General features: G+C 33.2%; 2 protein-coding genes across 2 annotated transcripts; one reads left to right on the forward strand and one right to left on the reverse strand.

Moving 5' to 3' along the window:
- Positions 1–8,204: 8,204 nt before the first annotated feature.
- Scox (Synthesis of cytochrome c oxidase) lies at positions 8,205–9,753 on the reverse strand. Its single transcript, XM_072522114.1, has 5 exons — positions 9,554–9,753; positions 9,315–9,498; positions 9,059–9,256; positions 8,795–9,003; positions 8,205–8,407 (listed from the first exon to the last, which is right to left on the reverse strand). The coding sequence occupies exons 1-5, from the start codon at positions 9,629–9,631 to the stop codon at positions 8,264–8,266; spliced, it is 813 nt and encodes a 270-aa protein (XP_072378215.1). The 5' UTR covers positions 9,632–9,753; the 3' UTR covers positions 8,205–8,263.
- A 170-nt stretch (positions 9,754–9,923) lies between these two features.
- Positions 9,924–24,775, forward strand: Skp2 (S-phase kinase-associated protein 2). Its single transcript, XM_072522113.1, has 8 exons — positions 9,924–10,121; positions 10,181–10,409; positions 10,941–11,052; positions 14,088–14,311; positions 14,533–14,816; positions 21,124–21,251; positions 21,641–21,800; positions 23,285–24,775. Exons 1-8 carry the CDS (start codon positions 10,069–10,071, stop codon positions 23,475–23,477), a joined length of 1,383 nt encoding a protein of 460 aa, XP_072378214.1. The 5' UTR covers positions 9,924–10,068; the 3' UTR covers positions 23,478–24,775.
- The last annotated feature ends 1,349 nt before the right edge of the window (positions 24,776–26,124 follow it).

Raw genomic sequence — 26,124 nt, forward strand, 5'->3', positions numbered from 1 at the left:
AGTTTTAACCATTGTCTCATATATGTTCCATTTTCTTTTCTTTGATATTTCTTTACTCCATAGAATTCCGTTCAAACATGCTATAGCTCTTCGTGCTTGTACAATTCAATGTTCTATTTCTCGTTCGTCTTTTCCACTACGGTCGAAGATAACGCCCAGGTATTTATATTCGTTGCATGGATTTATTTTTTGATTGTCATCGATATCGAGTTGTTCTGCTTCAGCTCCAATTGAGAGGTATTTTGTCTTTTCTAAATTGATATTTAATCCCCATTTCTGGTATTCTTCAATTAGTTTTCTAAGCATGTATTCCATGTCATCTTTGTTATTTGAGATTACCACCTGATCATCTGCAAACTGTAATATAGTAAGTAGCAAAAATATATATGTAATCCTGATCGTTAAATTGTATACCCATTCCTTTGACTTTCCTTTTCCATTGTTTCAGAGCTGCAGAGATATAAATCTTAAATAGAGTCGGAGAGATACAACATCCTTGTCTGAGACCCTTAGTAACTGCAAATTTTTCAGCTAAGAGGTTTCCGAATTTCATTTGGGAGTTTGAACCATAATATAGATCTTTGAGAGCACTAACCAATGTTTGATGTATGTTTGATGTGCCCAGGACTTCCCATAGTTTATTTAGCGTACTGTGTCATATGCCTTCTCAAGATCTACAAAAGTCATATGTAACTCGAAGTTAATGGATGATAAAAGTTTGGTCGGCAACAGGAGAGAGAATGGCTTTTGCCATTCTTTCTCGTGTTGCCGACCAAAATGAAGCTTCGACTTTTTTTAAATAATTTTAAACTGTTTGTCCTTGTTTAGTGTAGTGTTATGTTCAACTCTATGGATTGTTGGATAGCCCAAAATTGACGAAGTAAGTCTAAAACGTTAATCACAAAAAACTTTTATCATCCATTAACTTCGACTTTTTATCGAGGTTAATAAATTTCTTCATTAAAAAAAAAAACCGTTTCTTGGCTTATTTCAGATGCCCCTGAGGATGCTCTAGGAAGCGAAAGTACTTGGGCAAGATTTAATTAATAAAACTGTGCTCGATATCTGCCTTTATTTTAAACGATCAGCTCTGATGGGAAAGTTAATAGTAAATTTTCCCAATATTTGTAGCACTGTCGAAGACAAGCAAAAATAAGGTTTTAACTAATAATGTATTTTACATTCATGTAGAGAAATATATAATTTATATTAATTAACGAAAAAAAGGGAAGTAAATTACAAATTCTATTTTTCCTAAATTGTAGTGGTAAGTATTTACTAATAATAAAATAACAACAATAACTATCAAAATTTTTCCTAACCCTTAACTACTGACGTGGATGTTTCAGGACGTAGACTCTGACATGCGGTATGTCATACCGTTGCCTATTCTCCTTTGTTTTTAATATGAATTTATCTTATATCACTGTATTTGTTTTTTTATATCAACTACGGAATGATTCTTCACATTGCTGTAGCATGATACACTGCTACAAGTAAAATAAACTTTACTTTTTCAAGAATATTATGAATGCATGCATAATATTTCAAAAAAAATGGTGGACGTTACTACAAAATCGTTTATAAACTAAATTACAAGAAAAATTGATTACTTGTGACTAACAGATGGTAAAATAATGTTAAAAGAAACAGACTAATGATTTAAATTTAATGAGAAACTAAAATACAAAATTCTGACAATAACCAAAAATTACAATAAAATAACTAGTCATTTTGCGCGCAAGGTCCGCAATTTTTCTTTGTACACTGTAAGCACACTGGGTTTCCACAAGAAAAGCACACATAAAATGTCTTTCGCTTTAATGCACTTGGGCATAAGTAACACGTCTTCTTTTTCTCAAGCCTTTCTTCAAAATCTGCTTCTTTTTGGCGTTTTTGTCCTAGTATTCGTTCAATACCACATAATAATTCTCTCGGGATTCTGCGATTTTCGAGTCTTCTTTGTAGATGAGGTAAAACTAATTGTTTCGCCAACTCCTTTGTGTAGTTTAGCCTTTCCATATTATCTTCTTGTAGTGATTGGTACACAACATGCGAATTAACAGCTATATCAATGATGCGGTAAAAAATAGTAAATGGCCATCGGCGAGAACGACGTTTTACAGAATATTTGGCACACTTGGCATCTAAAGTATCGACACCTCCTTTCATACGATTATAACAATTATAATGAGCTATAATTTCTGGTTTTCTAGTAATCTGATCCTTGCCTATTGAATGGTGCATCGAAGAAATAAGTAAAACAGCCCTCGATTTTTTTGGCACATGGGAAATTAGGGATAAACTTTTCGTAAATCCGTAAGTAGTTGAATTTACTTGCCTACATCGGTGTGGCTGGAATTCCGGTGGGATTTCCCGTTTATTTTTCTTGAGGGTTCCCACATACGTTAACTTCTTTACTTCTAACTGCTTTATTAATTCTATAAAACTAAACCAATTATCAGCTGTGATATTACGGTTAGTTCCATAAATAGGTTTAGCAAGCCGAAGAACAGATTGAATTGGTTTATTCATCTTCTTTTCTTCCTCAGATAACCCAGTTTCGTCAGTGTCCTTGCCTCCATATATATAGGCATTGTATAAGTAACTTGTTCGTGCATCAGTCAGGCACATTATTTTAATGCCATATTTCACAGGCTTATTAGGCATATACATTTTAAACCTACACTTTCCCCTAAAGCCGACCAACATTTCATCAATACAAACACATGTGCCTACGGAATACAGTTTTTGACAATTTGATATGAATATATTAAATATGTTACTAATGGCTGCTGTTGGATCTATCTTTTTTATTTCTTCTCTATCCAGAGGGTTATCAAAACGTAAACATTTTAGAAATATTGCAAATCTTTCTTTTGATATAACACATTTGAATATATCTCTACCAGTGCCATCTGTAGCAAATATAGAATTTATATCTTCGTCATTGGATTTGAAAGCTGATGAGTATAAAAGCAATCCCAAAAAGGCTTTTAGTTCTATTTCATCAATTTCATTTAGTTCTGGTCTATTCATTCTTTTATAGTTTTCACGAATTGCACGTAATTTATTATTTGTCCATTTACGTATTTCTTGTATTATATCCTCAGAAATAAGAAAATTAAAACAAAAAATGATGAAGTTTCGTTTCTTACATCTCTGGACCGCACAGCTGGTACTTTTGTTACAAGATTTTTGCCATAAAAATATGACTTACTATTATCATTTAAATGATATTCGTCTTCAGAACTTTCCGACTACTCACTTCCGGTGTAGTGTGAACTTTCAATTCATACTTCTTCGCTTGCATCGTCAACATCACTATCACTAAAATATTCTAAATCACTAGGTACTTCGTCAGCCCATTGAGATAAAACAGCCTCAAAATCATCATCTGAAAGCTTTACAGTTTTGCGGCTAAATTTAGAACAACTGGATGAACTTGCTTCCATACTAACAGCAAAAGAATACACTACACTGCTTTTAACTATAGAAACGTAAATACTGACATGCGGTACTTGATACCGCAAGAAAACTTTATGTCAACGTAGCTCAAAAACTAAACGTGTACCAAAACTGCAGCAGTTGAGAGCAGGTACAATTAAACCCCACTTGAAGGTACACAGATGGTGTTCTAAGAATCTTTTATAAAACACGTTTTACAACAAAATATATTTTCGGCTCGGTATGGCATACCGCATGTCAGTGGTTAAGGGCTAATGAGAAAATGTTTCTTAAAACCAGCTTTTTTAATACTGTTGTAATTGGTCGCTGGAAAAGTTCTTATAGTTCTTATTCTCCAAGTATGCTACGCAAGTCGACCAATGGAGTGCTACCTTTCAAATGACCCCAAAAGACAAATGTGTTTCATGGGTATCCATTAAGAGTAACACAGATTCTTGCAGTGAAGACCTGGTGTGCATAATAAAATTATTCATCCAGTCTACAAATATTTTAGACGTTATCCAACTCGTTGGTGAAACTGCTCCTACCATCTCTATGGAAGCGTTCTTAATCATGTTATCTTTAGAATGGACTCTGGAAAATATCAAAAGAGGTTATATGTCCAACTTGCTTTTGTCTTTTTTTGCGATTATTTTACTTAATCCCTGTTAAAAAATTCCAGTATCTTGGTTGCTGGTTAACAAACGATCTTGACTACGAAGTTGAAATACGTGCTCGTATAGAGTATGCTAGGTCCGCTTTTCAAAGAATGAAAAAAATCCTAATAAACTCTACCTTATCGTTGGATATCCGATACCAATTTATAAAAACATTCATTTATTTCAAATTGCTATACAGAGTAGAAACATGGCCTCTCGGAATCACAAGTATGAGACTTGTAGAAGTCTTTGAGATGTAGGTTTTTTGAATGAGGCTGAAGATCTCTTGGACAGAGCACGTGACCAACAACGAGGTGCTGAGAAGAATGGGGACTGAGACAGAACTCCTAAATATTGCAAAAACCAGAAAAGCCAGTTATCTAGGGCAGATTTACAGAGGAGAAAAATACAACTTCTTACGACTAATAATGGAAGGCAAAGTGGAAGGAAGAAGAGGTCCAGGAAAAAGAGAAAAATGTAAGAGACTGGACAGGCTTGGACACACATTCGATACTAAGAACAGCTCAAGATAGAGAGCAATTTGCTGTAGTTATAGCCAAGCCAACCTTCAGTAATAGAGAGGACACCTTAAGAAGAAGAATCTCTGGATGGTGGTTAAGGCTGTTTCATCAATATTATAGATTTTGCTTGCATTCAAATTTGGATACTTTTCATGTAGATCATTATAAAACTTCTGGGCAACTGCTTTGTTAAAAGTTATAGAGTTTAATATAGAAATTGCTTCTAATGTTCGTAAGGAGATTGTTTGATTTCTTTTCATTAACGACGTAAACTACTCCATTACAGCAGACTGGTTTTGGTGCCAGCTTTCTAGAATAATTTTGTTGTTAGCCATTGCAAGATCGTATGCCAGATTTATAGCAGCTTTTGCTGGTAAACTATGATGTAGTTTTCTACATTTTATTAGATATTAATGTAACTCCACCTCTTTTCCTAGTAAAGGGAAACGATAGGGTTATTTCCACCATATCCGTAGCGCACCAAACCCTCGTGGTGACCTGTCTTATATTTTGTTACAAGATTTAGTTGGTTGCTGATTCGTTTGTTTTCTCTTGTGGGGATGAAAAATTAGAATGATATCTCGGCTCTTTGTGTAGCGTCTTTCTTGAGAAAAATAAAATCTTCTAAACATTTTAGCAATTTCAGAAAGTTATTTAGTTTTCTAAGTACGTCAATTTCTTTTTTTTTTAATTTCTTAGTTTTCTTCTTAGTAAGAGTGGTATAGATAACACTGAATCTTTCTTCTGGAATATCAGTTATCTCGACTTTTGTAGTTCCTTATCTTAGACGCCATTTTCTTATTATATCGTCATCAATAATATTAAATAAAACAAGGTTCAATTTGTCTTCCTTACCAAATTCTAAATTTGCCCCATAGATACTCACACACAGCTGGTAAATGGTATTCTAGAAAAAACCTTCAGTGATGACCCAATCGCTGGCGCTCGTCCCACAGTGATATTCGACCCCTAAATGTTTCGGCCGAAACCTAAGGGTGGTATAGATAACACTGAATATTTTTTTTGGGGTATTAGTTATCTCGGCTCTTTGTGTAGCATCTTTCCCGAGAAAAATAAAATATTTTAAACATTTTAGCAATTTCAGAAAGTTATGGAGTCTTCTAAGTACGTGAATTTCTTTTTTTTGTAATTACTTAGTTTTCTTCTTAGTAAGATTGGTATAGATAACACTGAATCTTGCTTCTGGAATATCAGTTATCTCGGCTTTTGTAGTTTCTTATCTTAGACGCCATTTTCTTATTATATCCTCATCAATAATATTAAATAAAACAAGTTTCAATTTGTCTTCCTTACCAAATTCTAAACTTGCCCCATAGATACTCACACACAGCTGATAAATGGTATTCTAGAAAAAACCTTCAGTGATAACCCAATCGCTGGCGTTCGTTCCACAGTGATATTCGACGCCTAAATGTTTCGGTAGAAACCTAAGACTATTGTAGATGACACTGAATTTTTCTTCGGGAATATCAGTTATCTCGGCTCTTTGTGTAGCGTCTTTCTCGAGAAAAATAAAATATTCTAAACATTTTAGCAATTTCAGAATAAAATAAAACAAGGTTCAACAACAGCTGATAAATGGTATTCTAGAAAAACCTTCAGTGATAACCCAGTCGCTGGCGCTCGTTCCAGTGATATTCGACGCCTAAATGTTTCGGCAGTAACCTAAGGGTGATATAGATAACACTGAATCTTTTTTCTAGCGTATCAGTTATCTCGGTTCTTTGTGTAGCGTCTTTCCCAAGAAAAATAAAATCTTCGAAACGTTTTAGCAATTTCAGAACGTTATGGAGTCTTCTAAGTAGGTACGTGAATTTCTTTTCTTTTTTGCAATTTCTTAGTTTTACTTTTATCTTATCTCTTTGATATATCTTTTGTGGTGTCATTCGTTGTGTTTTAAACGCGTAGTTAAGTTGGATCTAATATATGGAAGTTAATTTAACAGGGAGATGGCCATTTCAAAACTTTTGTCCTTCGTTTTTATAGAGGCATTTAATTTCACTTAGTGTTATATCGTAGAACATTATTTATAATGTTTATAAAAGTAGCGTGTTGGTAAAGAAGTGTTATATTTGTCTTTTTTAGTTGATAAAGACTTTGTTGACCCTTCAGTTAATTTTCTGAGAACGTGATGATTTTATTTTTTGTTGAAAATATTAATTTTAGCTTAGTAGTTTTACATATCGGTAACTTAAGGTTTTTTAACTCCGCCTACCAGATCATTGAGTAGATTTACTACCTCAATGCTCTTGTTGTCCTAAGCCCGGATAAATGAGGAAGGTTCTTGGGCGATATTAGCACTTTAGCCAAGTTAAAAAAACCTTGTCTTTTTTAAAAAAATATACCAGGTTTTCGGTACAAACTATTTATTATATTTTCTAAATTTAACACTGTCCGATCAACAATGCTGCTAAAATATTTTATCGTGAAGCAGTTGCACGAACAGCTTGATGACTGTGATGAAGTTTCTAAGTGGTTTTAAAAAGATTAAGAACGATTTAATTGAGAATGGAGACTACCGCGACCCAAAGGCATTCAAATTCCAGTCAGCAGACTAGTGCTCATGAAAACAATCAGAGAAATGTCCCGTAAAATCGATGAAACTTCTAGTAAAACTGATGAGATATTATAAATTTCTAGAAAGGGTAATTAAGAATTAAAAAATGTTTACAGTAAAATCCATGAACATAGATTCACAACAAAACAGTTACAGAACCTCTCAAAGTATCTATATAAGCAGTACCTATTCATACTTGGAATTCAATTAAGTTGTGATCAAATCCACAATTAGTATCACATTTTACTATACCTCTGAGTGGTGATTTGAAACCGTCGTTTTTGATTTTTGTATTATGATTATGTGTAGAACGAGAACGATTTAAGAGAGATTGTAGTAAGGGGATGGAGAAGATGACACTCGACAAGGAAGGATGAAAGAATATTTTAAAGCAGACCAAGGCTCACACGTAGGGCTGTAGTGCAAACAGATGATAATTCTGATTATGTAGTCAACAATTGATTTTTAATGTAAGTTGGCGTTTCCTGCAAACCCACTACAGTTTTGAAATCACGTGCTATTATAATACCTTGATGGACTTTTAGTTTATTAGCAAAATTAAAAGAAGCAACATCAATTTACATATGGTACTATCTGTAAATACTGCTACTGTATAAATATTAGAGTGCTTAAAGTGAGGATGAAAGTGCATCTTTTGTTGGTTTTCCAGACACTCATCCATTAGTTGTTTATTTCTCTATTCTGCTGTTAAAGTGCATTAAGATAGATAGACAATTTTTAATAGGAATATTAGACAATCAATTTTTTTGTCACTATCTAATACACATATTAGAAAAGAATATGGCACTGAAAGAATGTGAGAAAGGTATTTTAAGGTCATCTTTGTAACAGAGTTTATTCGTACAATGTACATATTTGTGCCAGCCTCTCTGTCTTCCAGATTGTCTTTGGCTTACCTTTATCTGATGACAGCATTCAAATGTTACAAATGCATAATGTGCAGACATTTATAAAATCGAGGTATCTCACAAATAAAAATAGGTTTAATGATTTAATTTTATTTTTAACAACTATTTACAAAAAAAGAATGTATCTTATTATAACCAACCCTTCGCAGTACTGTGTTTTAAAACATGAACCCTAATTGATGTAGATATCTCTGATGCTGTCCTATTTTGTCCATAATAGTCAACAAATCCACCTTCAGGATTTACTAAATACATAATAATAGTATGATCCACCTAAAATAGATATATTATTGAAAAAAACAAATATTTTTGTAAAGAACAAATTTTTGACAAAGTTTATAATAATAAAATATTTTTGTTTTTTTATTATTTTGTTAAGAATAAAAAAACTAAAAACCAAAATGTTTATGCTATCATTATTATTCTCCTCAAGCACTGTGTACTTCTAAAATGTTAAGAAGGAATTAAATGATCTTCCTTTACCTTCTGGCTTTCAGAATAATTATCTAAATACAGTATAGTGCTAACTTCATACCATAAATTATACAAAAAATGATTTTTCATGAAATGTATCCCTAAAGAAGTATTTTTATGCTTAACTGACAAGTATTTAGCTTTTGTAGATCTAAACATAACATTATTTATCTCATATCTACTTACAATATAATCACTGTCACTATCCTTTGGGCCAGCACTAAAATATACTCTGTATGCTTTACATGCCTGTCCAACTTGTTGTTCGCTTCCAGTTAGTCCTAACAATCTAGGAGAAAACTCTTTACAATACTTTCCAACCACTTCTGGAGTATCCCTATTTGGATCCACTGAGATAAACAGTGGTTGGATTTTGGGCATATCTTCAGCTTTATCTAGAAAGTAAATGTTCAGCAAACTTTGTTTTAAGTCATTAACTATGGGAAATACCTAAAATGTCAATAACACCTGCCATTTTTTCTAGCTCATCTGGACAAATATCTGGACAATGTGTGAACCCAAAATATATTAAAAGCCATTTTCCGAGAAACTCATCACTATTTCTTATTTTACCTGTACTATCTACAAGTTCAAAGCTTCCACCAATGGCAGCTTTTCCTAGCATACGCTGTCTTTCTTTCATTTGTGCTGAAAAAGGAAATTTCTTTGTATCCTCAGAATAAGGATTTAAGTTTTACCTGCCTACCTTCTTCTTTTTCTTTTTTTAAATACCACATAAATGCTAACAAACCGCCACCTAATACTGCTGTAATTCCAAGATTTTTCCACGTTATGGGCCCAACACCCCTTCCTGGCGGTTTCGGTTTAGGAAAAGGTGTATTGTTACTATAATTTCTAGCATTTTGACGAGTTCTGTTGGGTAATGCAACCTAAGGAAAATATTGAGGTAGTAAGATGAAAATATCACAGTTTTATTAGAATTACCTCTGCACTTTGGAAATAAATGCTGCTTCGTCGTAAAAGTTGAATATTTAAACTTTTTATAACATTATAACATGACATTTTGTCGGTCCAATTTTATAGGTTAGACTTAGTTTAAGTTTGACAGAAAACAGGTCCTTCTGACAGACAACAAATTCACAAGTATGCTGGGCTGGAAAGCATATGTTGTGTAGCGAACAAAGCAAAAGTGCTGACGAAGGACAACAGAACAATTAGACCAAACACATATTAATAACTTTCAAATCCAAATCAGACTATTAAAAAAGATCTACAATTGTCCATTGTAATCAGATTGTAATACAAGATATTTAACAAAAGTAGAGTTTAGAGTTAAGTTGGTATAATTTGCGACTGTTAAATTTCGTGGCATACGACATACATCCCGCTCAACGTCAAGTTTTTGTATTGCTTTGGAGGGAACTTTTGCCGCACGAAAAAAACTGGGAAATTGTGGGGAATGAAGTATTAAAATTCTTAATAAACACTCAAAAACAAAAATGTCCAGTATTTTGCAACCTGTAGATGTAAACGTAGGTTTATCGCCTGTACGGTAAGTAGACTGTGGAATTTTCCAAAAATTAAATTTTATGTTATACTTTAATTCTTCAGTAAAAGAGCAAGATATGATGATACAGGCAATGAATATAATAAACATGAGAGGTGGAGTTTCCACAAAAACGAAGTGGTTTTACACGAAACTTTTGATCATGGAGTTGGCCGTTTAGATTGTGATACTGAAGAAATATATACTGATGATGATACAATATTTAATAGAAACATTCCTGGAAGTATAGACATTTCATGTGCTTCTATGACCCCAAACACCAGGGAGAAACAGGTATAGTTATAATTTTACTCTGAAATAAAATTTTGATTTTTTTTGTACCTAGGAGGCCTGTATGTTGATTGTGAGTAGCTATTCTCAGGTTTATTTAACTTATACTGTGGTTTCTTACTACTTTTTTTAACTGTTAGCCCCATTAGATCTTTAAGTAGGTGTTCCATAATGGTTTTCAGGCCATTTTTATTGGATTGGTCTTTTATCTTATCAATATGTTCTCATATTGTCTTAATCTCTATGCTTTTATCGACCATTATGATTATTATTCATCCATCTTGTGTTTGTAGTTTTGCTATGATCTTGTCTTCAGTTGATATTAGTTGTTATTTTCTAGTGCTTCTATTATCCACTATTTGTATGTAAAATGTCTTCCACAGAAACTCTGTAACTGGAAGTGTAGTTCCTGAAGAATTTATTATCATTGTTATGGTTTTAAATCACTAAATTACTGGAAAGTCTTTTATATCTGTTATTATTTAAAAATCTGTATTTCTTACTACAATTTCATTTAAATTGTTAACCTTTCAGCTCTCATTATTGGAATCGACTTTACCAAAAGAATCTCTAGACAAATTAACTTTAGGTGAATGGGACAATGTATTATGTGAAAAAATTGTTATAAAACCAACAGATAAGACAAGTAAGTATCTTTTCCTGTAATCAATTTAAAAATATATTTAAGATGTAATATATGATCTAACTTGGTAAGAGGCACAAATGGTATATGCAAAGCAACAACACACGAAAATCTTTGGCATATTACAACTATTTACTTTTTGTACAATTATATTTTATTAGATATCTGGATAAAGTGGTAATTATTTATTATACATTAGAGAATCAACTGTCATCATAGCAAGTTATACACTTTTTTTTTGTTTTTTTTTTAACCCTTTAAGTGCTCAGAACATACTTGGACAAGGTTGCATGACATCTTTCGACATTTGCAAATGACTTGCTTTAAATACAGTATACATTTATCAGCCTCATGGCTTTGTCATCAGTATTTTAAAAGCACTGGAAGGATTAAGATGTTAAATTTCCAATGGACCAATTTGAAAAATTTTATACCATTACGCATAATAATACTGTAACTGTAATAACCAAAGTACTAATGCAAAATTATGAAAATGCATCTTAATCAGTCTTTTTCAGAAGAAAAGTTCTAAAGCCTTAAATAGGCCCAAGAATACTACAATAAACTTAGTACTAGGCAATAATAATAATCTCTCAACTGAACTAATACAAGACCCATACACAACATTATCATCATCATTGGTGCTACAGCCCTATAAAAGAGCCTCGACCTTCCCAAGTCTATTAAGCCAGTCAGTTCTATCCATTGCCAGTTTGCTGCGCCTATTTGTCTACCATCCTCATCTACACAATCCCTCCATCTGAGTTTTGTCCTATCCCTACTTCTATTTCCCACAGGTTGTGACTCAAGGATTCTTCTAGGATGGTTGTTCTGCTGTGATCTTGCCAGATGTCCTGCCTATTTGTATAAAGGATACTACGTCTTTACCACCAAATATATGTTTATATCTGTGATATATCTCGTAGTTGTACCACCTTCTCCAAACACCATTTTCACAGATGCCACCGAATATTCTCAGGATCCTTCGTTCAAATATAAGCAGGAGATTTTCATCTGCCTTGGAAATGGTCCATGTCTCCGACCCATATGTCAACACTAGTTATATACGGGTTTTGTATATGGTTATTTTTGTTTTTTGGCTTAAGTTTCTGCTTCTCATATGTCTACTCAGTCCAAAATAGCATTTGTTTGCTAGGACTATTCTTCGCTTGATTTCTTCCGTCATGACATTCTCCTTGGTGATCAGGGAGCCTAAGTATGTGAATTTGTCCACCACTTCAAAGGTAGAGTTATCAACCGTGAATTGGTGGCCGATGTTTCTGGCTCTATTGTTGGGTTTTGATGCCATTATCTTAGTTTTCTCCTCATTTACTTGCAGGTCCATATTTTTTGAGGCGTTTGACAAGGTGGTATACATTTCTTCTAGCTTGTGTGTTGTGCGAGCAACTAGGTCAACATCATCTGCATGTTCCAAAATTTGGGATGATTTATTAAAAATGTTTCCTCTGTTGTCTATTTGGGCATCCCTGACTGCCTTTTCCAGAGCTATGTTGAAAAGGAGACAAGCCAGCGCATCTCCCTGTTGCAGCCCAACATGTGTTTCAAATGCCTGTGATTGTTCGCCCTGTATTTCGACTTTGCAAACAACTTTATGCATTGTAGCCTTAACCAATCTTATCAATTTATCGGGGATGTGGAATTCATCCATGGCTTCATACAATTTATTTCTTAGGACACTATCATAGGCTGATTTAAAATCTACGAAAAGATGGTATGTGTCGATATTGAATTCATTGGTTTTTTCCAGTATTTGCCTTAGCACAAAGATCTGGTCTGTTGTTGATTGACCAGGCCTAAAACCACTTTGATATTCGCCAAGAAGCTCCTCTGAATATGGTGACCATATAAAATACTCGAAAATATTTTGTATGCTGTATTAAGGAGGGTTATTCCCCTATAGTTTAAGGATTGTCAAGCCAGTGATGATGCTGATGATTCCCCTATAGTGTCTACATTCCAATTGATCACCCTTTTTGTATAGCTAGCAAATGATCCCAATACACCACTCTTCTGGGATTTGTTCCTCATTCCAGTCTCTGAGTATGATTTTATATATATGATTAGTCAGAGTAGCACCTCCACATTTAATAAGTTCCGCGGGTATACCATCACTTCCTGGAGATTTATTATTTTTTAGGTGTTTTATTGCATCCCATACTTCCTGAATTGATGGAGGCTCCAATGGTGACTTGTTGTTTGCTCCTGGGGGTGGTTGATTTGGATCTTCTACTTCGATAGTAAGTAGTTCTTTATACTGTTCCACCCACCTTTTCAATACTTCTTTTGTACACAACATCACATTGTTAAATTTTGATAAGACAAAGCTTTCAAACAGTATTCTGTTTAGAATCGTAGACTAATTTTCGAAACCAAATTCTTCTTCAAAAGTATTCTTTTTAATTTGAATGAGACAGCTGCAATTATGATAAATTGTTCTTAAACTTCAGTCAATAGAATTAAAACAGGCTATACTATTAATAATCAGTCACTGAATTATGTTTCTTCTATTCAGGATTTGGGTGTTATTTTTGATGCAAATTCTGTGACCACATAAACACTATTTCAATAAAGGCACCTAAACTTTTCGCTTTCATTACTACTAATTGCAAGTATTTCTCCATTGATTCAACAAGATTTGTGTATTGTTGCTTAGTTAGAACTATATGGAATACTGTTCAGTTATTTGGTCACCCTAATTTCAGAATAATATTGATGCCATAGAACGAGTCCAGCATACATTTTTGAGATATTGTGCTTACCATGTTCACACTACTATTGAAAATCATGATTATTCCCCTACCGAACAACAATTACCTTTACTTTCACTCAAGAAAAGTTGTGATATGTCTGAAAAGTTTAGTTTTGCTATTGTTATCAATATTTATAGATCAAAAAAATATATTGGACTCTAAATGTTTGAAAACATCCAGATAACTGTGCTTTTGGTAGTTGCCGTAACTCATCTGATTTTAGTGTATTATAAACTACAGCTTTTGTTTATTGGCCTTATTTTTTAGATCATTTTGACTTATTAGCAGACGAAATAATACTTAATATTCTAAGGTGGCTACCAAAGACGTGTTTACCGGAAATAGCCTTAGTGTGTAAAAGATTTAGTAGACTCATCCAAGATGAGTCGCTTTGGACTAGAATGGACGTTTCTGGGAAAAATTTGAGTCCGGGCCGATTCGGAAAAATTTTGAGCAACCAAGTGATTATTCTCAGGGCATCAGCTGCAGTGGTAAGCACTTAATAGTTGCTATAAGTTATGATGGTCAAATAGGTTTAATATGGATTATATTTTTTATTGAAGAAATCACTAGTAACAATAAATATCTTTTTTAAGAGCTCAAATTTGGATCCCTTCAATTGTCCATATACAAGCTTTCATTAACAGTTTTTTGGTGTTTTAGTTTTTGTTGTCTTTTTGCCATTTTCTGTGAATACATTATTTTTTTACAGATACATTCCCCTATACTTGTTCCCAATATAAAGGCAGCTTTATCCGACTTCACGGCAAGACTGTTGTATTTAGACCTAGGTATGTCGTATATAACGTGCGAAAGCCTCGTTATAATATTCAATAAATGTAGACGTCTTAAGAAACTCAATTTAGAACATGTAGAAGTGAACGATGAAGTTCTTATAGCATTGTCGGCAAATAAGGACATAGAGGTGTTAAATTTATCAATGTCTCTGGGAATAGAAGAAGACGGACTTAAATATTTACTGACAAATTGTAGAAAGTAAGTAACTAACTACATCATTAGTATAGTAGTTTACAATAATTTATACAAAAGTTAGTAGAAACCCATATTTTTATTTTTGTAAGTACATGGATATTACGGCCTCTGTAGTTACATCATCTCGGTTGTAACGTCAAATTTTAATCCAAAAACTATTCGATAACAGAATCCAAAGAGGTCCGGCCAAAAACTATTCAATAACATTATTAAAAACCCGGTTTTATCGGCTAAAAATAAAGCAAGTCTCGTCTACAGTGTCATAAAATTTTTCAGTAGGTTGTCGTTTTTTATTTTATAATGAATAGAGTGTAATGCGTTTCCGGCTTTGCGGCATTGTTCCTTCAAAGAATGTGAGAAAGCCTGATTGTCCCTTCTGTGTACAGTTATGTACCTTGACAGTTCTATGATTTCTTATTTATCAGTGCCATCCTAACAGTCAAATTTTCTCTTTCAGAACAGTCAGTTTAAGAAATTTTCTCTACCGTGAAATTGTGTTCGACTCGTTTTGTTTTTTATTTATTTATTTAATTAACGGATATACCATTTTTACAGAAATATGTCGTCAACCTTTACAAAGCTTATATTATATAGGTTGCGTTATATATATATATATATATATATATATATATATATATATATATATATATATATATATATATATATATATATATATATATATATATATATATATATATATATAGTTCAGCTCAACAGGCCTTAAAGGCCCAAGGCTTCAACGGTTTTCTTCCATTTCTTTCTATCTTGTGCTAAGTTTTTCCAATCTTGTACCCGCAGCGACTTCAGATCTTTTTTTGCCGACTCCAGCCATTTTCTTCGGGGGCGGCCTCTTTTTCTTTTTGTACCAGCCTCCGTGTTTATTAATTCATTGGGAACTCTTCCTTCCTTCATTCTTGCTATATGTCCGAGCCATTTTAGCATCTTTGAATTTTAGCAAGTCTTGTTATTTTTGGTTGCCCATATATTTGCATTATTTCTTCATTCGTTCTTCTTCGCCAGATGTTCCCCTCTTTTACACCTCCGTATATCCTTCTAAGAATTTTTCGTTCCCATCTATCTAATTTTACTTCCATATCTTTATTTAGTGTCCAGGTCTCGCTAGCATAGAGTACTGTAGGTCGGATAACTGTTCTATATATTCGTTTTTTTGCTGTTCTGGATATTATATTCGACCTCAGTATCTTAGTCAGGCTCCCAGCACTCTTACTACCTTTGGCCATTCTTTTTATGATTTCTTGGTTCTCTTCGTTCCTATTTGTTAGTGTCACTCCCAAGTAATCGAATTGGCTAACAACTTCAAAGTTATATTCTTTACTTGGGCTTTGTATCTTAAAGAACTGTCCTTGATGATTTTCGTTTCCCCTCATCACCATATATTTTGTTTTTTCTTCGTTTATTTCTAAACCATATTCCCTGGCCATTCTCTCTATTCTAGTAAAGATTTCTCTTAATTCTGCAGGTCTCCTTGTTATTAAGGTAACATCATCTGCATATGCTACGCATTGATGCCTGTGATGATATATTGTGCCTCTAGTGTAGATGTTACACTCTCGTAAAATCTTCTCTAAGATCAAATTGAAAAAATCTGTTGATAACGGGTCACCTTGTCGCAGACCTCTATTAGTGATAAAGCTATCCGAAACCCGTCCTTCTAACATGACTTTACTTTTAGTATCATTGAGTATGCATTTAGTCAGTCTTACTATTTTTGGTGGAAATTTAAAATATTCCAGTGCTTCGAATACTCTATTTCTTTTTATAGTATCATATGCCTGTCTAAAATCAATAAACAGCATGTGTAATGTTAGGTTGAATTCATATGAGCTAGCTAAAATTTGTTTCATTGTAAAAATTTGGTCTATTACCGATCTGTTTGCTCTGAAACCTGCTTGATATTCACCTAGACAATTTTCAACTTTTGTTTTAATTTTATTTCTAATTGATATGGCCAGAATCTTATACACTGTATCTTGTAGAGCTATTCCCCTGTAATTTTTACATTCTGTAACGTCTCCTTTTTTATGCACTGGACATAAGATTGCTTCTTTCCACTGATTGGGTATTTTTTCTCTGATCCACACTTCGCGTGGATTGGATATAGGTTGCGTTAATAAAAAAAAAAAAACCAAAATTAAAATCAAACAAAATTCAATTAAAGCTTAAGTTATTAAATAATGCTCAAAATCTCTCAAATGATTTCTTAAATGTTGCTGTAGATATTCCAAATAACTGTAAACTATTGCTGTGCTCATTGGCAGTTCGTAAAATTCTTGTAATGGGTTCATTTTGGCCATAATTCGTAGTGTGGAATGGAATGTTGAAAATCTCAGTGTTACGAGTTCTTCTAGTATTAACATTAAAATTTATTAAACTTAGTAACTCTGGATCTTGAACATATCCATTTATAATTTTAAAAAGGAAACATAAATCCGCTTGACATCTTCTATCATGTAGTGATGAGATATTTAGTATTGACAGTATATCATCATGTGTGTATTGATGTCTAATAAAACCAATTTTGTAAGCACATACCCTCAAGAATTTATTTTCAACTCTCTCGATACTGTAGATGTCACTGTTATATGAAGGAGACCAAATGAGAGAACCATACTCCAAAACTGATCGAACTAAACTACAGTATAACATTTTTAAAGTTTGTACTGAAAACTGATTACAGTTTCTAAGAATAAATCCCAACATTTTTAAAGCTTTAGCTGAAGATTCGTTAATGTGATATTTAAAAGTTAGTTTAGAATCAAAATTTATACCTAAATCTTTAATATTATGACGTGCCTCTAAAGGTACATTATTTATACAATAATCATAATTTACAAACTCTCTTGTTCTTCCAAAAGTAATTTTAAAACATTTTTGTATATTTAAGTATAGCATGTTTACCTCACACCAACTAGCTAAGCTTTTAATGTCATTCTGTAACAAAGAGGCATCAACTAGGTCATTAACTATTCGAAATATTTTAAGGTCATCAGCAAACATTAGAAATTTACTATTTTTAATCACTGAGGATATATCATTAATTCGATATATTAATTAATTAATATATCGTTAATTCGACTGTCGGCTCAATTTTAAAAAACAAAGACAAAATTTTAAAAGCCTTTAATGAGGAAAGAGAAAATGTTAAAAAGATTATTCAGCTCTACTCAAATGGTTCAAGCAGTGTCGCAATTCTGATATTCCTGTGTCCGGCCCACTTTTAAAGGAGTTCGGAAAACTGTTTGGTAAAGATTTCACATACTCTAACGGCTGGCTAGATCGGTTTAAAGCCCGGCACTCAATTTCCTTCGCGAAAATTGTTGGAGAGTCAAAATGTGTGGACGAGAACGTGACAGGTGATTGGTTACAAAACACATGGCCACAACTAAGGCAACCATACAAGGGTGAAAATATCTTCAATGACGATGAAACTGGTGACTTATAAAAATTAACGCCAACTTTAAATTTTAAAAATCAAAAAAGTGTCGGTGGAAAGCTTTCAAAACAATCTCACAGCTTTTGTTTATGCAAACATGACAGGTACAGAAAAAAGAAAACTTTTGGTTATTGGAAAAAGTTTACATCCTAGTTTTTTATAAAAAAAAACTGCCTGTAAACTACACAGCTAACAAAAAAGCGTGGATGACTTCTGCTATTTTTGAAGAATAATTGAGAAAGTGGGACGAGGAACTCTCTTAAAAAAAAAGAAAAATTCTTCTCTTAGTTGACAACTGTGTTTTCAATCTCAAGCTCAATTTGACCAATATTAACCTACAAAGCACGTGGTGTTCGTGTGTATTAAGGTATAAAAAATGCTTATTAAAAGCTTAAAATTTTTTATTTTAAAGAAGATCTTTTCTTTTCGTGAACCTGTGTGATTAGAACTAATCACACAGGTTTTCTTATAAATACTCACTTTACATCTATCAATCTCTTATCAAAATCAGTTTCAGTATCCCCAGCTTACATCTTTACATTCATCTCCTATTTCCTTTTCTTTCTTTTTCCTCGATTCATCTTCCATAAATTTCAAACCAACATTTATCTATACTTACTTCATACAAGGAAACAATTAGGTAATAACATTCTTTTTATCGCCTTTAAAATGATTTATTAATTTCAACTACCTAACTTAAATTTTGCCTTACCCTGGTATACCAAATTTATTTTACATCGCAATCACTCATTGTTTTAAATTCTACCTCCTTTTTAAAATACCAAAAATTGCTATTGATCCTACTACACACGAAACACAATTCTTCACTAAAAACTGCCTATTCACAAACTTGAGCACAATGACTTTTGCTCCTACTACATCATTCCACTTGACATTGACTGGTACTAACTGATTTTTCATACCATCTTTCTATCAGTTAGCCCAAGACTCCAGAACAGATTAGAGGTAATGTAAGTCGATAAAACCTCACCAGCTACAGGGGGTCATGTAAGATGCCCCCATTTTCAGTTTTTAATAATCAACAAGTTAACAGTCTATTGCATTTACCTTGATAAATACCATGAGGATTATATTTTAATACGGATGTCCTTCGAAAGTTTTTTTAAGTGGCCATACAATGTTTTTTAACAATTTTTTATGTAAGTAGTAAAAAACCAACATGTTATTTCTATACATTTAAATTTTAACTTACTTGTTTTTTAATATTGGTATTTTTACTCTCTCTTTTAGTAAACTGATGATGGAATGATTTAATTCCGAAAAGATCTTCTTTAAAATAAAAAATTTTAAGCTTTTAATAAGCATTTTTTATACCTTAATACACACGAACACCACGTGCTTTGTATTCAACAGGTATACTAGCCACTCCTGGATATCTCCACTTCATGGTTTGTTCCAGTTTCACTTTTAATATTAACCTAGTTTTCTTACCAGCCAACTGCACGAGTGTCAGCCTATGGACCAAGGAGTCATAAAAAGTTTAAAGTGCCATTATCGGCAACAGCTTTTGAAAATGATGATTTTTTGTATGGACAATGGGGGACCTGTGAACATTACCATCCTTGATGCAGTTCAGTTTTTAGACAATGTGTGAAGTGCGGTTACATCAGAGACAATTTGTAAGTGCTTTCTTCAAGCTAAATTGACTGTAGTTTCTCCCAATGGTCAGGATGTTGACGAGGATGACGAAATGCCTTTGTCAGAGTGAATACAAAAATTTAATGTAAACCAGAGAGAGTTTACAATTCAAAATAAGAATATTACGTTCATATGTGTTTTCGGTGCTGCTGTATGGGGTGGAGGCCTGGACGTTAAAGAAAGAAGTGAGCGATCGACTTGAAGCATTCGAGATGTGGACCTACCGAAGAATATTAAAAATAAGTTGGGTAGAGCGAATAACAAATGTTGAAGTCCTCAGAAAGATGACAAATTAAATGAAAATCATTAATACGATTAAGAAAAGAAAGTTACAATATCTCGGCTACGTTATGAGAGGGGATAAATATGTGTTGATACAAACCATAATGCAGGGAAAAATACAGGGAAAACGAAGTATTGAAAAAAAACGCATTTCCTGGCTGAACAATCTGAGAAAGTGGTATAATTGCAGTTCCGTCGACTTGTTCAGAGCTGCAATCTCAAAAGTGAAAATAGCTGTGATGATTACCAACCTCCTTAGAGGAGACGGTACCTAAAGAAGAAGAAGAGAGAGTTTGGAACTGATCTTGACTTGTACATTTCAATAGACGATCAGGTAAAAACATTTCAAGTTTCAAGTGATAAAGAAATTGTGGAACGAGTACAAAATATGGAAATGGATATTGATGAAGATAATGAAAAAGAAGAAGACGGCGTTGATTGTCCTACAGTTCAAGAAGCAATGAGAGCTGCTGAGACCATATCCAGGTACCAGTTCAGGCATCCACAACTACCAAAGAAGCAGCTCAGATTATTAAGGGCACTACAGAAAAACTTTATTTTTAGGAAAGGATTGTGTAGAAGAAAATAACATGACTTTTTTCAGCATTAGAGAACTTTTTCATAAAAATTGTAAGTTCGATATACATGATATGTTTTATTTCTTAATTTTGTATCCTAAATGCAGCTGTAATAATAAATAATGCTGTAATAAAATATTGCCTTGTTAAAATTTCATTTTTTTCTACCTCTTTTATAACGTCGCTCTGATATAGCGTCATTTTTTTACTGGACCCTTCAATGTCACTATAACCAAGTTCCACTGTAGTTTTGACTTACTAAACTAGCATCTTAAGTTTTTGTCACATTTTATATCCACATTGTAGTAATTTATAATCAGTTTTTGTTTTGTTTTAGAATTAGGGAGCTAAATATTGCGTGGACGGACCTATCACATAGCTGTGTAAAATATATTAGCAAAAATCTACCGTCCTCAATGGATAGGCTCAATTTTTCAGGCTGCAAACGAAATTTGACTGATCAAAGTAAGTTTTTAGGTACTTTACTAAATGATACAAAGTAGGTGTTGGCAGGTACATATTTCAATTTTGAATTGTTAACGGTTGGTAAATAAAATTTTAAGCATAATTTTGTGTAAGATAGTTCATTCAATTACATGAAATCAACTTTAACTTGAGAATATCCGTCAGAAAAAATCATAGCATGTGATTCGTCTTTAAAATTACAACCAAGTAACAAAAAACAAAATTTGTTTAATTTATCAATGTTTTGTATTTTGAACAATTTCCTAAGTGGAAATCGAAACATTAATTTGTCAAAAAAAAATTACTAAACTTGTTTAATAATTATGATTGGAAATCTATGAATATCACACAAGCGTTTACTGTTATAAAAACATTTTTTTTTGTTGTAGATGTAACAGACATTGTTATGTGTTGCCCAAGACTTAGAGAATTAGACTTATCAGACTGTACAAGTATAACAGGACACTCAGTTAAGCAGTTTCTACAATTAGACGAATTAAATTTTCTGGCGCTTTCCAGATGTTATCAAATTACATATACTGCTCTATTGTAAGTATTATGTTTAATATTCATTTTAAATGTATAATATTACAATTCGCCGATTATAATCGCCATATACATAATTATGATTAACAACTCCCACAAGTTGCTCGTTCAGTACAACACTTGGACATTTTGGGCAATTTTTTATGTCATACTACGTTACAATCCACATCTTAATGGATTCAAGGCATGGAACAGACGTAATAAACTGCAGAAGTTATAGAGGCGCAAACATAGACTCAGATCATTGCCTAGTGATCTCAACATTGAGGGCTAGAATTTCAAATGATTTCAAATTCCTTTCACCTACTTGTTTAATAATTTTTTTCTGAAACAAAAACCGTGCTAAGGATAATACTAATATCGCACCCTGTATATAGACTATAGTGTCCTAAGAAATAAATTGTATGAAGCCATGGATGAATTCCACATCCCCGATAAACTGATAAACTGAATAATCACAGGTATTTGAAACGCATGTTGGGCTGCGACAGGGAGATGCGCTGGCGTGTCTCCTTCTCAACATAGCTTTGGAAATGGCGGTCATGGATGCCCAAATAGACAGCAGAGGAAACATTTTTAATAAATCATCCCAAATTTTGGCATATGCAGATGATGTTGATCTAGTTGCCCACACAACACACAAGCTAGAAGAAATGTATACCACCTTGTCAAACTCCTCAAAAAATATGGGCCTGCTAGTAATTGAAATTAAAACTAAGATAATGGCATCAACACCCAACAGTAGAGCCAGAAACATCGGCCACCAATTCACGGTTGATAATTCTACCTTTGAAGTGATGGACAAATTCACATACTTAGGCTCCCTGATCACCAAGGAGAACGTCATGACGGAAGAAATCAAGTGAAGAATAATCCTAGCAAACAAATGCTATTTTGGACTGAGTAGACATATGAGAAGCAGAAACTTAAGCCAAACAACAAAAATAACCATATACAAAACCCTTATACAACCAGTGTTGACATATGGGTCGGAGACATGGACCATTTCCAAGGCAGATGAAAATCTCCTGCTTATATTTGAACGAAGGATCCTGAGAAGTATATTTGGTGGCATCTGTGAAAATGGTGTTTGGAAAAGGAGGTACAACTACGAGATATATCACAGATATAAACATATATTTGGTGGTAAAGACGTAGTATCCTTTATAAAAATAGGAAGACTAAGATGGGCAGGACATCTGGCAAGATCACAGCAGAACAACCCTCCTAGAAGAATCCTTATGTCACAACCTGTGGGAAGTAGAAGTAGGGGTAGACCAAAACTCAGATGGAGGGATGGTGTAGATGAGGATGGTAGACAAATAGGCGCAGCAAACTGTCAACAGTTGGCAATGGATAGAACTGACTGGCGTAATAGATTTGGGAAGGTCGAGGCTCTTTTATAGGGCTGTAGCACCAATGATGATGATGTATATAGACTATAATGTATTTTTTAAACAAAAATTTTTATTTTTTTTTGCTTTCAGCCACTTAAAAAAGTTGCACAGCCTTTCCTTCCTCGACATCCACGGCGGCTACAACGCCCTAGACGAACTTAAGGCCATACAAGACACGTTAGGCGCGAGAGTACAAATCAACAAATTCAAATTTAGCTCCGTAGCCAGGCCCACCGTGGGGATGAGAAGATCTAGCATTTGGAATATGCGCGTCCGAGACTGACGGTCATTTCTGTTTTCTATTTTGTTAAAAACCAACTTGTGATCTTAATCATAGTCATTTTTTTATGTAAGTAAGAAGAAAACAAAACACTGAAAACCGCATTTTTCATAGAATTTTTTATTAAATTCACAAGATAGCTCTTTCGGTGTTATTTTAATACCAACTTGAGACAAATAAGTCTCACTTCCTACATTCACTGCCCACTTATAAATAATCGTATAGATTGAAATGCTTCAATAGTTTTCAGTGTTTTATCTATAGAATGAATTTAAGCTAAAAATTTTCCGAATCCGTCAACTTTAAGTAAGAAACTGTATTATTACCGAAGCATAAATTATGTTTTTTAAAAAGTAAACACGTCAGAACTTAAGTTGTACGGTACCGTAAAATGGGGTGAATAGGAGCGGTTTCCAAAGTTCAACTAAAAAAAAGCCACTAACATATTCCGCCAACATAAAACTTATGCATTGTTATTTGGGTCTTACCTTCCCCTTTTGATAGTTAGATGTTAAAAAATTGGAAAGTATACTCGAATCACAAAAAAATCAAAACGTGGTGTTCCACTACCAAGTGGGGTGAATAGGAACAATAGTATGAAAAACTATTGTGTTCCTATTTTCATACATTTGTAGGGTCAATAGGAATAGGTAAAAATAGTATAAGGTGTAAAGTAACATACACATATATACTTCATCTAATTTACATACCGTTGCACGTCATCGGCGTCATAGCCCGTGAGGTCACATGATACCAACACGAAATATTTAGGCGGTAGGTGTGTTCTTTTTTAGAATCACTTTGTCTAGTACACTGGCATTACAGCCACTAGACATATTTTATTATATACGCGTAGAAATAATATTTAAAGATTTCTATTAATGTTAACTTAAAGAAATACAAATAATATGTTTCATTTAATTTGTATAAATGCATTATAAAGCGTTTTTATGAAGAACATTTGTTCGGAACACACTGTAACTATAATCGAACGAAGGTGATATTTTGGCATAAATTGGTAACACTTATTTGACAGTTTCGGTGTTGACTAATCGTTACCCTAATATTACAAGGTTGTATGTAACAATATTGCTAATTTGAGAAAAATCGATTTAAAAAAATGAGCTTTCATAAAAATCAAATTTTTATGATTTAAAGAAAAAATTAACAAAAAATTGGTTTTTGTATTAGAAGAAAAGGTATTTGAAAAAAAAACATAGAACCTTGATATAGCAAGAAAATTTTACTTATTTAAAAAATTAACATAGAACTTTGTTAACTACAAAAAAAAACAAATTAAATCTTATTTTTGGAGGAAAATACACTCGTAGTATTCCTTATCAACTTCAGGGATATACTTGAACATAGATTTTAGGGCATCTATCTTATTTGGGGGAAGTACAACAGCCTTATCACATTTTTTTTAATTGAAGCGGAATGAGTGGTTCTGTTTCGGTTTTAACATGACCTTTTCGTAATTTTCTTTGATGTAAATTTACAGTTTTTAGCTCTTTGGTTGGATCAAAAGTATCTTTATACTTCAGTTCAAAAAAAGATTTAGAAAATTCTAATGCTACTACTTTTGAAAATGGTACAGCGTTGTAGTTCAGTTGACTGGAAAAAGACTGAAAATCTATAAAATGTTCTTGTTTCATTTGAATTATTGTATATGGATTTTGTCGGTTTACTTTTAAAAGGTAGCGCAGAAGTGATATAGGAGAATAATATTCTACTTTATTCAACGTTCTTTCAATTGCATTGTGGATTGCATCGACCTCTTGAATACAAGCATGTCCTGGAACAGAAAATTTCATGGAAATATTTTGCACATTCTGATGTTTTTGAATTAGGTAACTGAGAGCATAACTCATAAGACTGTTTCGATTCTGTGGAACGCAGCTATCGCTCCACAAAATGATTTTTGTAAACTCTGGATGGTCCTCCAACACTTTTCCTACTATTTTATAAACTGCGCTTGCAATGTCATTTCCCTTTCTTCCATGTAAAGCTTCTATCCACACGGCACAATACACCTTTTTCCCAACCGAAAGGTGACCGGTCATATTGTACACATTTAATTTGCTCTTATAAAAGAAATTTTTTATGTCTGCTTTTGGACATGTCAAAACATTTTCCAGATCAAAACATAATAAAGGTATTCCGCTTTCTTTATCTCTTTGTTTTTCTTCTCTCATATACTCTTTCTCTTTCAAATGATCAGTATATCTTCGTTGTGATTCTTCGTCTTCCCTCTTCTCCATTTTTCTTAATTTTATTTCTTCGCAGGTATCACATCTATCTTTTCTTGGTTTGTGAAAAGCTATATTAAAATAGTTGCAAAATATTTTTCTGTAGACAGCAAAAGAAACTGGATTTTTTTTGCATTCTCCATCAAAATCCAAATAAAGCTCATACAATTTTTTGATACTTAATCCGCTTTCTAAATACTCTATTAGTTTTTTTGCGACAGTAATGGGATTCCACTCTTGGAATCATGTTAATGTGCTCCTTGACCAAGTTACTATCTTCGAGTGATGTTACCCGTTTTTGATGTTTGCCTTGTTTACTTTCGGGTAAGGTTTTGGTGGAAGTTTTATTGTTGTGCACCGTATAAATTGGTTTCTGGCTTATGCATAAAGTCCCAGTGTAA

This window comes from Diabrotica undecimpunctata, chromosome 2 (assembly GCF_040954645.1).
Source record: "Diabrotica undecimpunctata isolate CICGRU chromosome 2, icDiaUnde3, whole genome shotgun sequence".
NCBI lineage: Eukaryota > Metazoa > Arthropoda > Insecta > Coleoptera > Chrysomelidae > Diabrotica > Diabrotica undecimpunctata.